The sequence below is a fragment of the Scyliorhinus torazame genome, chromosome 14 (genome assembly GCF_047496885.1).
Source record: "Scyliorhinus torazame isolate Kashiwa2021f chromosome 14, sScyTor2.1, whole genome shotgun sequence".
Lineage (NCBI taxonomy): Eukaryota > Metazoa > Chordata > Chondrichthyes > Carcharhiniformes > Scyliorhinidae > Scyliorhinus > Scyliorhinus torazame.
The window spans coordinates 112,382,399-112,394,927 of record NC_092720.1 but is presented as its reverse complement, the minus strand read 5'-3'; the positions used below and the strand labels follow the sequence as shown (position 1 = coordinate 112,394,927).

The following is a 12,529-nucleotide window of genomic DNA, read 5'->3' as shown; positions in this document are numbered from 1 at the left end:
ACTACCATGTAACTGTTCTATCCTCCCAGGACCAGCCCTGTAAACCCTTACCACCATACGAAGCATCACCCCGCCGGGTTCATTTTTGACAAGGGGTGAATGTGGTAGTATGTATTGGGGGTCATGTGGGACTGGAAGCCCTAATGTCATTGGCTGACAGATCCCGGGTCCTGGTTGGCCGTTGACCTCAAGCTCCGCCCTGAAGGCGAAGTATAAGAAGCCGGTGTCTTTCCCCGCAGGCCAGTTTACTATCCGGCTGCTGGGGAACAGACACGCTTAATAAAGCCTCATCGACTTCACTCTATTCGTCTCACGGAGTCTTTGTGCGCTACAGCAAGATCTTGTCGTTTTTTATCTTGCCCCGCTGCGCATTATCGAACATGAAGGCCACCGACCGTTGGTCCGTGAGGAGAGTGAATCTCCTGCCGGCCAGGTAATGCCTCCAGTGTCGCACAGCTTCTACTATGGCCTGGGCCTCCTTTTTCGACCGAGGAGTGGCGAATTTCGGAGGCATGGAGAGTGCGGGAGAAGAAAGCCACGGGCCTGCCCGCTTGGTTGAGGGTGGCGACCAGAGCTACGTCGGACGCGTCGCTCTCGACCTGGAAGGGGAGGGACTAGATTCAACCTGCCAAGGCATCCCATCAGTCTAACCGATAAGAGTGACAAGTTAGACTGTGAACATTTCATTAAAATTACTACAAAGTTAGTTTTTATTTTTTATTTTAGAGTACCCAACTCATTTTTTCCAATTAAGGGGCAATTTAGTGTGGCCAATCCACCTACACTGGACCTCTTTAGACTGTGAGGGCGAAACCCAGCAAACACGGGGAGAATGTACAAACTCCACACGGACAGTGACCCAGAGCCAGGATCGAACCTGGGACCTCAGCGCCATGAGGCAACAATGTTAACCATTGCGGCACCTTGCTGCCCTCTATAAAGTAAAATTGAAATAAAACTGCATATGTCTTCACACTGAAAAATATTTACTTTATTTTGATTACATTGCGATGACAGAATATTGTTGAAGAACAGATTTCAATACAAGCATTTCTTTGAAAAGGAAGCTACTTTTCAAAGTCTGAAAACACACACGAGCAGACTCAAAACAGCTTCTTCCCCACTGTCACCAGGCTCCTAAATGACCCTCTTATGGACTGATTTCATTAACACTACACCCTGTATGCTTCATCCGCTGCCAGTGCTTATGTAGTTCCATTGTATATGTTGTGTTGCCCTATTATGTATTTTCTTTTATTCCCTTTTCTTCTCATGTACTTAATGATCTGTTGAGCTGCTCGCAGAAAAATACTTTTCACTGTACCTCGGTACACGTGACAATAAACAAATCCAATCCAATCCAATCCATCAAGATTTTGCAAATGTATCAAAAATACTCATGGGGTTAAAATTGCGATTGCCTCTGAATTAAGTATGGGGGTTGCGAAGCATGATTAACCCGTGCCTCTTCAAAGTAATGGAGGCAGCATGAAAACTGTCTGCTGCCTGCTAATTATAATAATAATGGCATGGAGTCTGGTACTGAGTGGTTAACCTCAGCAAGGGGCCCAGTTTGCACTACTTAATGCTCGCCTGCTGCATAAAACCAGTCTCCAGCTCTTAAAGACTAAGTGCATTCTGGCTGCGGCGGGTGGTGCAATAGCTTGGAGGAAAGGGGAAGACTTGGTGGGCATTCAAAGCAGCAGAAATGAGACAATAGGCCAGAGAGGTTGGCCCAAGGTTTATGGATGCCATGTTGAAAATTTTGCTGCGCATAGTAGACTAGAGGCCAAAGGTTTAGGTGGGGCATGGAGGTCTTCCAGATCAGGAAAGCGCTGAGAAGGTAGTGGCAGCAGGTGGCTGTGATGGTCAGAGCCACATCGTGCCTGAGGACCTGGATGCTGTGCCATAAGATACTTTACAAACTCGAACAAGTGGCCAAGGTTAGTGGATGCATCTGCACAGGCCATATCCTACCAACCGCACCATTTTCCTTACTATTTGCTCTGACTTAGGTGCAGGTAGGAGTAATGCTCTTTGAAGGTCTGAAGCGTGTGAGGCCTACAGCTAAGAACACTCCTCCTGCTCCCTCTGCCTCTTCGCAGCTTTGACTTTATTTCCTTCTGATGCTGCACTCCAATGGGGATTGTAACCATCGCACCCATGACTGGGAGCAAGTGCTGTACTCACTGGCTTTCAAGTAGCCTTCCTAATGTCCAACACCCACCCATCCCCAACAGACTTTTTCAACTTTTCTAATCTCCTTTAAACATCCACTACTTCCAAAACTCAGCAAGAACCAGGTGCAAGTTGAATGATGATGTGTTAAGAGCTGGCATATTTAAGAGAGAATGTGTTAACTGGAACAGTGAGCCCAGAAATGGCAAGTTAGGTGTCAGCATTAGATGCTGTCTGACATCACAATACCCTTACCCGACATATTTTTGACGCTAGTATCAAATACCTACAATGTCAACCTGCTGAACATTTGGAGGAGGTTGGACAATTCACTTTAATATGCAGTTTGCATAATATTTTGGCCCCTAAAGACTATCAGGGGATTCTCCAGGGCCACGAGCTAGCAGCCAGATTTGCGATAGCCCGGATAATCTGTTGGTAGGCAAAAAACGGGTTTCATTCCGGGCATCAAACCTGTAGCCCATCTCCCAGTCCACCCCACCAGTCCTGACAAGGTTCTTGCCTAGACCCAGAGGGAACATGCAAACACTTCAGTAAATCTAATATTAATATCAATATTGGGCAGGATCAATGATTCACCTGCCTCCAGGGATGCTCCAGCCCACCCAGCTGGGAGTCACGCTAGTGTGAATGGGTGCAAGAGCCGAGAAACGGGAACCCGGTGACTTGCAAACCGAAGGGGAGAAAATAGATGAATACCTTCTCTATACTTGCCTTCAGGGTGTCGAAGGGGGTCCTTAATGGGATCAGGAGGGTTTGGGCTGGGCTGGAGGGGCTCAGGTCAGGGGCCTTTTCTGGGATGGGATCCTTTGGCTGTCTTCCCATCTGCAACCTTTAAACCCTTTAAACTCTCCATCAGCATGCCAATATTAAAGATAGCTCAGAATAAAGTGAAAGTCTTCCTATCTGTAGCCTTAAACCCTTTAAACTCTCTGCCAATATGTGAAGTTCAAAGATCTGTGAGATGAAGGTAAAAGTATTCCCCGTAATGTGGTGGAAACATTTGAAGCAGTTATTTTCACAGTCAATTTCATTACTCTTTAACTTATTGAAGCCTCTCTACAAGCTTAGGAGCCTAAAAGCTTTGAACTGCATTGTTTACATTCAATTTCACAGACCATTTATTTTTTAAAACCTCTTGATTGAAAAATCCAGGCAGTTTCAAAGAAAGGATGCTGTTGTTTATTTATATAGCGCTACAGGACCCCATTAACTCTGAAATATTCCCTCCTTAGAGCAACTGTTATTTAAAGCAATAGTTTTTTTAAAGAGACTGTCTCTTTATTCTGAAGAGCTTCCTAGAAAGATTAGGGATGCTATTCAGCATGTCGGGATGAGACTGTTGAATCTCGCGAGAGGTATCTTGTGAGATTTGGGATGCCCCATATGTCTCGCAGTGTTCAAAGGAATCTCTCGAGACATAGTAATCTGGATCTCACCCTCACAGGAAATCCCTCTGAGTGCGGCCTTGGTGGAGAGTATCTCCCTGAGGCTGAATAAGAGGTCAAAGTTCCATTAAATAGCTGGGTGTTTCTCGGAGCCGCTAAATGTGCCATTCAGCGGTCTTTAACTCAAGTCCACTGAGTTGTGCCCTAGGTGTGGGGACAGCACTCAGAGAGAGCAATATGGGAAATATTTAATGCCTATATGTATATTTTATAGTCCAGAGACTGGTTAACATTCTAACATTTGTTACAGCAATCTGTTAAGTTCAGTAAAAATAATGGTCATTTCAAAGATGAAGCAGGAATTATTATAAGACAGAGCGATAATTTTCATTAAGACTTTGCTGGACTCTTCACTTTTCTTCGTTCTTCAGTGGAGAAACTCAATTATTCTCTTAGGCAGGCGAGCACCAGGTCCGCTAAAATAAAGAATTAAACAATTTAGACTGATTCAGTTAAAATCCAATTAAAGCATTTCAGATTGCTTTCCGAGGTTCTGCCCATTGGAGCAGGAACAACAATATAGTCAGGGAGCTATGGTACTGTTCCACCAGTCTGTACAGAGAGGGAGGCAGAGTTTCAATATGTACTGCCACACACATGCAATGGGTGGAATTTAATCCAGGCGATACTCGTCCATTGCCTGGAGAGCTTGTGAAAGCCCTGTGTCACATCCTATAGAGAAAGTCTCCTCGATTAAATGTCAGTCAGGCACTTTAGTGGCCAGTGGTGGGCCTTCCCCAGGATCAAGGACCCCAGGGGTGGATATCCTGCTCCCAAGAGTTGCCAGCCAAGCAGAGGCTAGCAATTCTTCATTGCTGTCAGGGCCACCAGTGGAAACTTCTGGCAGCGTGCCCACCAGAGCCCCAGGGTCAGTGAGTCCACAGACCACAGGTGTGTGAGGGCATGATTGGTCGACGGGAGGAGGTTTCTGGTTCAAGGAGGGAAGGTGGTTGGAAGAAAACACAGGGAATGGCTCTCAGCAGATTCTCCCATTTCTGATGCCAGGCCCCTCAGCCAGGCACTGAGTCCTGACAAGAAGCGATCCCCGGGATCACATTGCAGGTTTTCATTTTGTGCTCCCTACGTGGCAACTGCCTCACCCACCGCTGGTTGAGCACTAGCAGACATGGGATGTGGCCCGTAAGAGCTTCAATTGATGCTAGATAGTAAGGCTGTTCACAAGCCTTTGTGCCCCGAGTATAATCAGGGCAGAGATGAGAAGGCAGCGGAGTCTTCATCCTGAACTCTCTGATTCATTTAAATGCCTCCCCCCTGCAAACTCACCTGGGGTTTGTGTTGTTCTCTGACTTGCTCTATCTGGATGGTTTTGATGTGTAGTGTTGATCAGAGAACAATGCCTCTTGTAAACCAACAAAACTATTTTATTGAACAGTACTTACTAACTGGATTCAACACTTATCCCTAAGAAACAAACAGTTGGTTAATCACATAAACTATACTCACTATCTAACTCACTAACATAATAAACTACACTCTTGCTCTCTCACTATCTTCAGTCCTTCTAGCCAGCTCCTGCTCCTATCTCCTACTCCAACCTTCTGTCCCACAAGGCTCTGCATCATCCCTTAAATACTTCTGAGACTAGCTCCATTTAGTGGCTCTCTGTGTACATTTTATTAACACTTACTTTACTGGCATGTAGAATAATACCACAGGGGAAGGCATTATGTTCCACCCAATGAAGGTCAGTGCACTGGAATTGGTGCCGTTGACAGGAGAGTTTGTGCTTTTCAAAGGATTGGCATTAAAAGAGGGTCTGCTTTACCACCACCAGTTTAGAATTAGATAGGTTGGGCATTGATTCCTTAGAACTTGCATTTATTATGTAAAGCAACAGAAGTTCATGGCCGGGATTCTCCGACCCTGTGTCAGGTCGGAGAATCCCCAGGGGGACATGAGAATCGCGTCCCGTGCCCCGGCTTCCCAATTCTCCCCCGCTGATTCTCGGGCGCCCGCGGGATTCCCACTACGCCGGTCGGGGGCCGTTGAAAGCAGCCCCCCCCCCCCCGGCGATTCTCCGGGCCTCGATGGGCCGAGTGGCCGACGAGTTCTGCCGAGTCCCGCCGGCATGGGTTACTCAGGTCCCACACGGCAGGTCCTGGAAGGTGAGTCTGCGGGGGCCATCCTGGAGGGGGCGGGGGGGATCCGACCCGGGGGGTGGCCCCCACGGTGGCCTGGCCCACGATCGGGGCCTACCGATCAGCCGGCGGGCTGGTTCCATGGGGGCCTATGTCCCGCCGCGCTGGGCCCTTGTAGGGCTCCACCATATTGCCCGGGGGTCAGCGCGGTGAAGGGAACCCTCGCGCATGCGCGGAATCACATCGGCTGTTCCGCGCCGACTGGAGCTGCGAGGACCACTCCGCCGCTGACCTAGCCCCCTAGGAAGGGGACAGTTCCCATTATCAGGGACCGTTGATGCTGGAGTGGTTGGGGCCGCTTTTCACACTGGTGTGGGGACATAGCCCCATTATTTGAGAATCCCGCCCCATGGTTTGTAAGTGTTCCAGTTAGTCACTTACGATGTTGAATTGTAACTTTCCTGCCAACTTTGCCATTTGGCATCTGTAAATCTTGTGCCGTGGCAGATACACCAGCATTAAACAGGATTCGAAAGCAACCGCGTCCTACTTACTGCAGTTTTCTGATCTTCTTCCGCACCCATGGTGCTTTAGGATTAGCACAAAATAGTCCCTTGTCTTTGGTGTAAAATCTAAACGAGAAGATAAATTATAGTCATTTTGCTCAAAGGACAATAAACAAAAAGGAGGATGTTTCCCATTTGAGAAAAAAACACAAAGATACCCAGCTGCGAATCACTTTGATGCAACATTCTCCAAAATAATGCAAAATAATACATTTCAAAGTTAAAAGACAATAGTTTCTGAAATAGAACATAGAACATAGAACAATACAGCGCAGTACAGGCCCTTCGGCCCACAATGTTGCACCGACATGGGAAGTCAAAAAACAAAAGCCATCTAACCTACACTATGCCATTATCATCCATATGCTTATCCAATAAACTTTTAAATGCCCTCAATGTTGGCGCGTACACTACTGTTGCAGGTAGGGCATTCCACGGCCTCACTACTCTTTGCGTAAAGAACCAACCTCTGACCTATATCTATTACCCCTCAGTTTAAGGCTATGTCCCCTCGTGCTAGCCATTACTCACCCACCCTTCTGCGCCCTCCTCTAGGTCATTGATAAAAATGACAAACAGCAACGGATTTGTTTTAATTCTTTTTAATCCTGTTTAGTTAAATCCATCTTTGCCAGTAACGCTATTTCTTTTTTTTTTTCCCAGCACATTGACTCTTGCATGTAATGATCTCAGGATCTTTGACAATCTGCAGTCCGAGCCTGGTTTCTAACTGTGTGGATCGAGTAGCAATTTACTTCCACCGAGTTTCTTCCCAGACTGTGGTGATGAGATTACCATTTGAGGGTTTGTCTGTGAATATTACCTTCTCACGATTTTCAGAAAATCTATAGATTTCCTGTGCTGTTCATGATGAGCATTCACCTGTCCCTTTTCATGTTATCCCTTTGTACTGGAGTGTTAAACCTGTGTCCGGTCTGTTAATCTCTCACTGTGTGTCTTTTAACAACATGGAATATGCCTTTCAGTCCAACCACACAAAAGTAAGATACTGTAGATGCTGCAAATTTAAAATAAAGTTAAAGATGCTGGAAGCACTCAGCAGATGGCGCAACATCTGTGGCATGAAACAGTCATTTCAGGTCAACAGGACAATCGTCGCCTTGAAACATTATCCCTGTTCCTCTCTCTGCAGCTGCTGTCTGAGCTGCTGAGTGTTTCCAACAATTTCTGTTTTTAATTCAGTGCAATGAGCCTGTTTTGTCATTCAATTAGACCATTGCTGATCTGCGTCTTAATTCTATCTACCTGCTTTGGGATAAAAAAGGTTAAGGCCTAACTCCATAGAATGAGCAGCTAAGCTGGCTTGACTTCAGGGAGGCAAGGAGGTTCTCCTGATGTTCTGATCATAGTTTATTCCTTGCTCAACAGCCGAAAAGAAATTAAAAGGTTTGTCATCTCCTTTCCTGATTTTTGGAAGCTTTCTGTTTGCAAAGGGGAATGAAGTTTAGTGATCGATGGGTATTCCTGTGACTGGAAGACTGTTTCCAGTGGGTTCTGCAGGGCTCAGTACTGTTGGTCTCTTGCTCAGTACCAGTGGTCTCTTGCTCAGTACTAGCCTTCTCTTGCTCAGTACTATAGGTCTCTTGCTCAGTACGATCGGTCTCTTGCTCAGTACTGTAGGTCTCTTGATCAGTGCTATTGGTCTTTTGCTCAGTACTAGTGGTCTCTTGCTCAGTACTAGCCTTCTCTTGCTCAGTACTATAGGTCTCTTGCTCAGTACGATCGGTCTCTTGCTCAATACTCTAGGTCTCTTGATCAGTACTATCAGTCTCTTGCTCAAAATATAGGTCTCCTGCTCTGTATTATCGGTCTCTTGCTCCAGACTATAGGTTTCATGCTCAGTACTAGCTGTCTCTTGCTCAGTACTAGCCGTCTCTTGCTCAGTACTATCGGTCTCTAGCTCAGTACTATAGGTCTCTTGCTCAGTACTATCAATCTCTTGCTCAGTACTATAGGTCTTTTTCTCAGTCGTATAGGTCTCTTGCTCAGAACAATAGGTCTCTTGCTCAGTCGTATAGGTCTCTTGCTCAGTATGAACAGTCTCTTGCTCGTACTATAGGTCTTTTGCTCAGTAGTATAGTTCTCTCGCTCAGAACAATAGGTATCTTGCTCAGTACTATCGGTCCCTTGCTCAGTACGAACAGTCTCTTGTACAGTACTATAGGTCTTTTGCTCAGTAGTATAGTTCTCTTGCTCAGAACAATAGGTATATTGCTGAGTACTATTGGTCTCTTGCTTTCTGAGGTATATGTCAGAAATGTGGCCTTGAATGTAGGGATTATGATTCAGAAGCTTGCAGATGATGCAAACATTGGTTGTGAGGTGAAAAATAAAGACGAAAGCTGCAGACTGCATGATAGCCATGCGCAGAACAGTGGAAAATGGAATTCAATCTAGAAGAGTATGAGGCAATTCATTTGGGGAAGGCTAGGCAAGGAAATAGATAATAAACTGCAGGATAGTGAAAAGTGAACAGAGCGAGCTTGGAGAGCATGCCCACAGATTCCTAAAGGTGGCTTGACAGGTTCACAAAGTGGTTAAAAAGGCATATGAGATACTTGCTTTGATAAGCTAAGGCATAGGACATAAGAGCTAGGAGGTTATACTGGAACTGTATAAAGCACTAGTTAGGCTACAGCTGGAGGTCTGAAAGGCCTACAGTTCTTGTCATCGCACGATAGGAAAGATGTGATTGCAATATAGAGGCTACAAAGGAGGTTTACAAGGATTTTTTCAATTATTTCCAGGGGCATGTGAGCATCACTGGCTCGGCCTTCGTTGCCCATCCTTTATTACCTTTGAGAAGGTGATGGTGAGCAGCTTTATTGAACTTGTGTAGTCCATGTGATGCAGGTGCACTCACAGTGATGTTAGTGAGAGAGTTCCAGGATGTTGACTTGGATATTGCCTGGACTGGAGAATTTGAGCTTGAATAGGCTCAGGTCATTTCATTTGGAACATTGGAGGCTGAGGGGAGATCTAATAAGTCATCAGAATCATGGGGGTTGTCGGTAGAGTGGGTAGGAAGATCCTATTCCCTTGTTTGAGGAGCCCATGCGCAGGGATGAGTTTAGGGTGAGTGGCTGGAAGTTTAGAGGGGATTTAAAGAGAAATTATTTCACTGAGGGTGGGATAGATCCTGCGTGAAAAGGTATAAATATAGACAAGCCTTCACGACATTTAAAGGGCATGTGAAGAAAAACTGACTGCCACACCCTTCAGAACTCCAGGTAAAGAGCTGAAAATTGGGTGGCTATTGGTCGGTTGTTGCAGATATGGTGGGCTAAATGGCCTACGTATATCCTGTAAATTTCTATGATGCAAGTCTTTCTTTCTTTCTGTTATAACCCCAGCGGAGATCATAGGATAGGAACCACCAGGTTTCCCGTGCCCTCCGGGGAATATGAACTTCCCCAGTAATGGGGTAGGACTTCCCCTTCACAGGTGTACCCCTTCTAGCATAAAAGGAGACCCTCCGGGGAGAGTTGGTGATTTGATTGTGAACTAGTAAACACGCCTCTTTGTGCCCTAACCTACGGCTGATGCATGGCTGCTAACGTTGGATCTCACTCTTCCTCTCTCTCTCTTTCACTCCCACTCTCTCTTTTTCTTTCTCTCTCCCTTTCGTTCTCAAAACAAATTTTAGCTGTTTTATTAAAAATGACTTAACTCAGTGTTTTAAAGATAAAATTAATCTACTCAAGACGTGATGCCAGCCCTCAAACAGCATTGCCCTTTTAAAATTATTTGTTTCCCTCATAAAGGCAAAGACTCTGTTTTGTGTGATACTCAGTGTTTTGTTATGCACTTGACGTAGCACACGCTGCTTCCTTGATGTGCACTCTGACAAAGGAAGGTTCAGACTTGGAGATAGCTTTAACACGTTTATTACTGTTAACGATTCTCCTACTTGGATTCGACTCTCCTGTTAATCCTGCTATAGCTACTCAGACTAACTAACCAGTCTGCTACAATCCACGTGGTGGGTGTGATGTGTTGAATCAACCCTGTGTACTCACTGAGAGTCTCCACTGGAAAGAGACTGAGCATGTGTGCTGTGTCCTTTTGTATGGGTTGGTATAATGCCCTCCTGTGGTAGTGTCACCTCTGTGTGTATCGTGACTGCCCATTGGTCGTGTCCTATCTTACTGACCTAATGGTTGAATGTCTGTGTGCCATGTCTCTGGTGCTCCCTCTAGTGTCTATCTAGTCTACGTGTATTTACATGAACCCCTTGTGTATTTACAGTGATGCATATCACCACACTCAGTACCTTGCATCACTGATGGCCTCTATTAGTTTCCCTGAGTAACCAGTCTTCATGTTTCACGTTGCACTCTGATTGTCAGTAGACTATTCCACTATGGGGGGTATCATAGCTGAGTCTGAATCCGTTTCACCCAATGTCGAAACAAGAAGCCATGCAGCAGCTATCACCAGATATTAAAGTACCGCAACTCCATTCTCAACCCCACTGCAGCCCTAAGTGAGATCACAGAAATCTGTATAACTGTATAACCCGAACTCTAGCTAGCTCAGTACCACATCAGTCTGTGTTTCTTCACTCACCAAAGAGAAGGATAAAAGGTGTCCTTGCCTGTTCAAAAGCGCCAAGTTCTCAACAATAATAAAAAATGCTTTCTATATTTCAACTCTGCAAACTTATTCAATCAGTCGTACAAAAATGAAATGGTCGCTTTCAACCTAAAATAGGAGTTCAACTGAGAGGCTTGAGTGCTTTTTAAAAATAAATTTGGAGTACCCAATTCATTTTTCCCAATTAAGGGGCAATTTAGTGTGGCCAATCCACCTAGCCTGCACATCTTTGGGTTGTGGGGGTGAAGCCCACGCAAACACAGGGAGAATGTGAAAACTCCACACGGACAGTGACCCAGAGCCGGGATCGATCCTGGGACCTCGGCGCCGTGAGGTAACAGTGCTACTCACTGCGCCACTGTGCTGCCCTTGAGTGCTTTTATAATAAATTATTCGAGCGGCATTGATGTAATTCATAATGTTATTAGGATCACTCAATTAAAATTAATGTTGTAAGAATATGAGAATATATACAACCTAAAAACCTCACTCCCTTTAGTAGACCGTGTGCAATCCAACGTATCACAGAAGCCTGTTGACAATGCCCATTAATAGAACATAGAACATACAGTGCAGAAGGAGGCCATTCAGCCCATCGAGTCTGCACCGACCCACTTAAGCCCTCACTTCCACCCTATTCCCGTAACCCAATAACCCCTCCTAACCTTTTTGGTCACTCAGGGCAATTTATCATGGCCAATCCACCGAACCTGCACGACTTTGGACTGTGGGAGGAAACCGGAGCACCCGGAGGAAACCCACGCAGACACGGGGAGACCGTGCAGACTCCGCACAGACAGTGACCCAGCGGGGAATCGAACCTGGGACCCTGGCGCTGTGAAGCCACAGTGATATCCACTTGTGCTACCGTGCTGCCCGTTAACCCCCATTTATCTTGATGAATGACACTTGTTTTCTTCCTTAGAGATTCATTTTCTACAATTGAAATCAACAGCATTTTATGGGACAAACAATTTGCTTCAAAACAGGATACCTACATAACAGCTTTTACGCAAGGCTTAAACTCAGACTGAATCCTGTATCGTGTGATGTCAAAATTGACCTCCTTCCGGGACACAGACTCGCAGCAGTTTACCCTAATCTTGCCTGGCCGTCGATCTGAAAAGCGAAACGGATAGTCCAGAATCAGCACATCCTCAAGACAAAGCGAAGATTTCTCTTTCATTCATATCAGGCAACATGCTTCTCTCAAAAATTGGCAAATCATTGCTTTCTAAACTAAATTTTTAACATGGCTAAGTAAACACGCTTTAAAAAATTAAATTTTTACCCAACTTACATGACCCAGCAGCCAAGGTAATAGAGCCAATCATCACCACGGACAGAATAAGATGAGATCTCCTACTTAACATATGCTGCATTTTTAACAGTCAGATGTTCCTTATCTGTTAGCTTTGAGAAACAAATGAGTCTCATAGCTCGCAAATTGTTGCACTTAAATAAAAAAACCTCATCCTCTGTCCATACCTGAATATAGTATCAGAAACTACGCAAAGGAAATGAAGCATCAGACATGCCCACATGTTTATATTTGTTTATGGTTGAGCAAATTAATTTGGGGAAGTTTGGGGGCAAACTT

At 45.3% G+C, this 12,529-nt stretch overlaps 1 protein-coding gene across 1 annotated transcript; it reads right to left on the bottom strand.

Moving 5' to 3' along the window:
* Positions 1 to 2,266: 2,266 nt before the first annotated feature.
* On the bottom strand, positions 2,267 to 12,265 carry LOC140389343 (eotaxin-like). Its single transcript, XM_072473509.1, has 4 exons — positions 12,230 to 12,265; positions 11,928 to 12,048; positions 6,301 to 6,378; positions 2,267 to 4,063 (listed from the first exon to the last, which is right to left on the bottom strand). Exons 1-4 carry the CDS (start codon positions 12,261 to 12,263, stop codon positions 4,015 to 4,017), a joined length of 282 nt encoding a protein of 93 aa, XP_072329610.1. The 5' UTR covers positions 12,264 to 12,265; the 3' UTR covers positions 2,267 to 4,014.
* Positions 12,266 to 12,529: the final 264 nt, after the last annotated feature.

Excerpts from the sequence above, each read along its gene's own strand:
- LOC140389343 (XM_072473509.1), bottom strand. The coding sequence starts at position 12,263 with ATGATTGGCTCTATTACCTTGGCTGCTGGGTCAT. Across the intron at positions 12,049-12,229 it reads TACCTTGGCTGCTGGGTCAT|ATCGACGGCCAGGCAAGATT; the intron begins GTAAGTTGGGTA and ends TTCGCTTTTCAG. Across the intron at positions 4,064-6,300 it reads AAGAAGATCAGAAAACTGCA|CGGACCTGGTGCTCGCCTGC; the intron begins GTAAGTAGGACG and ends TCTTTATTTTAG.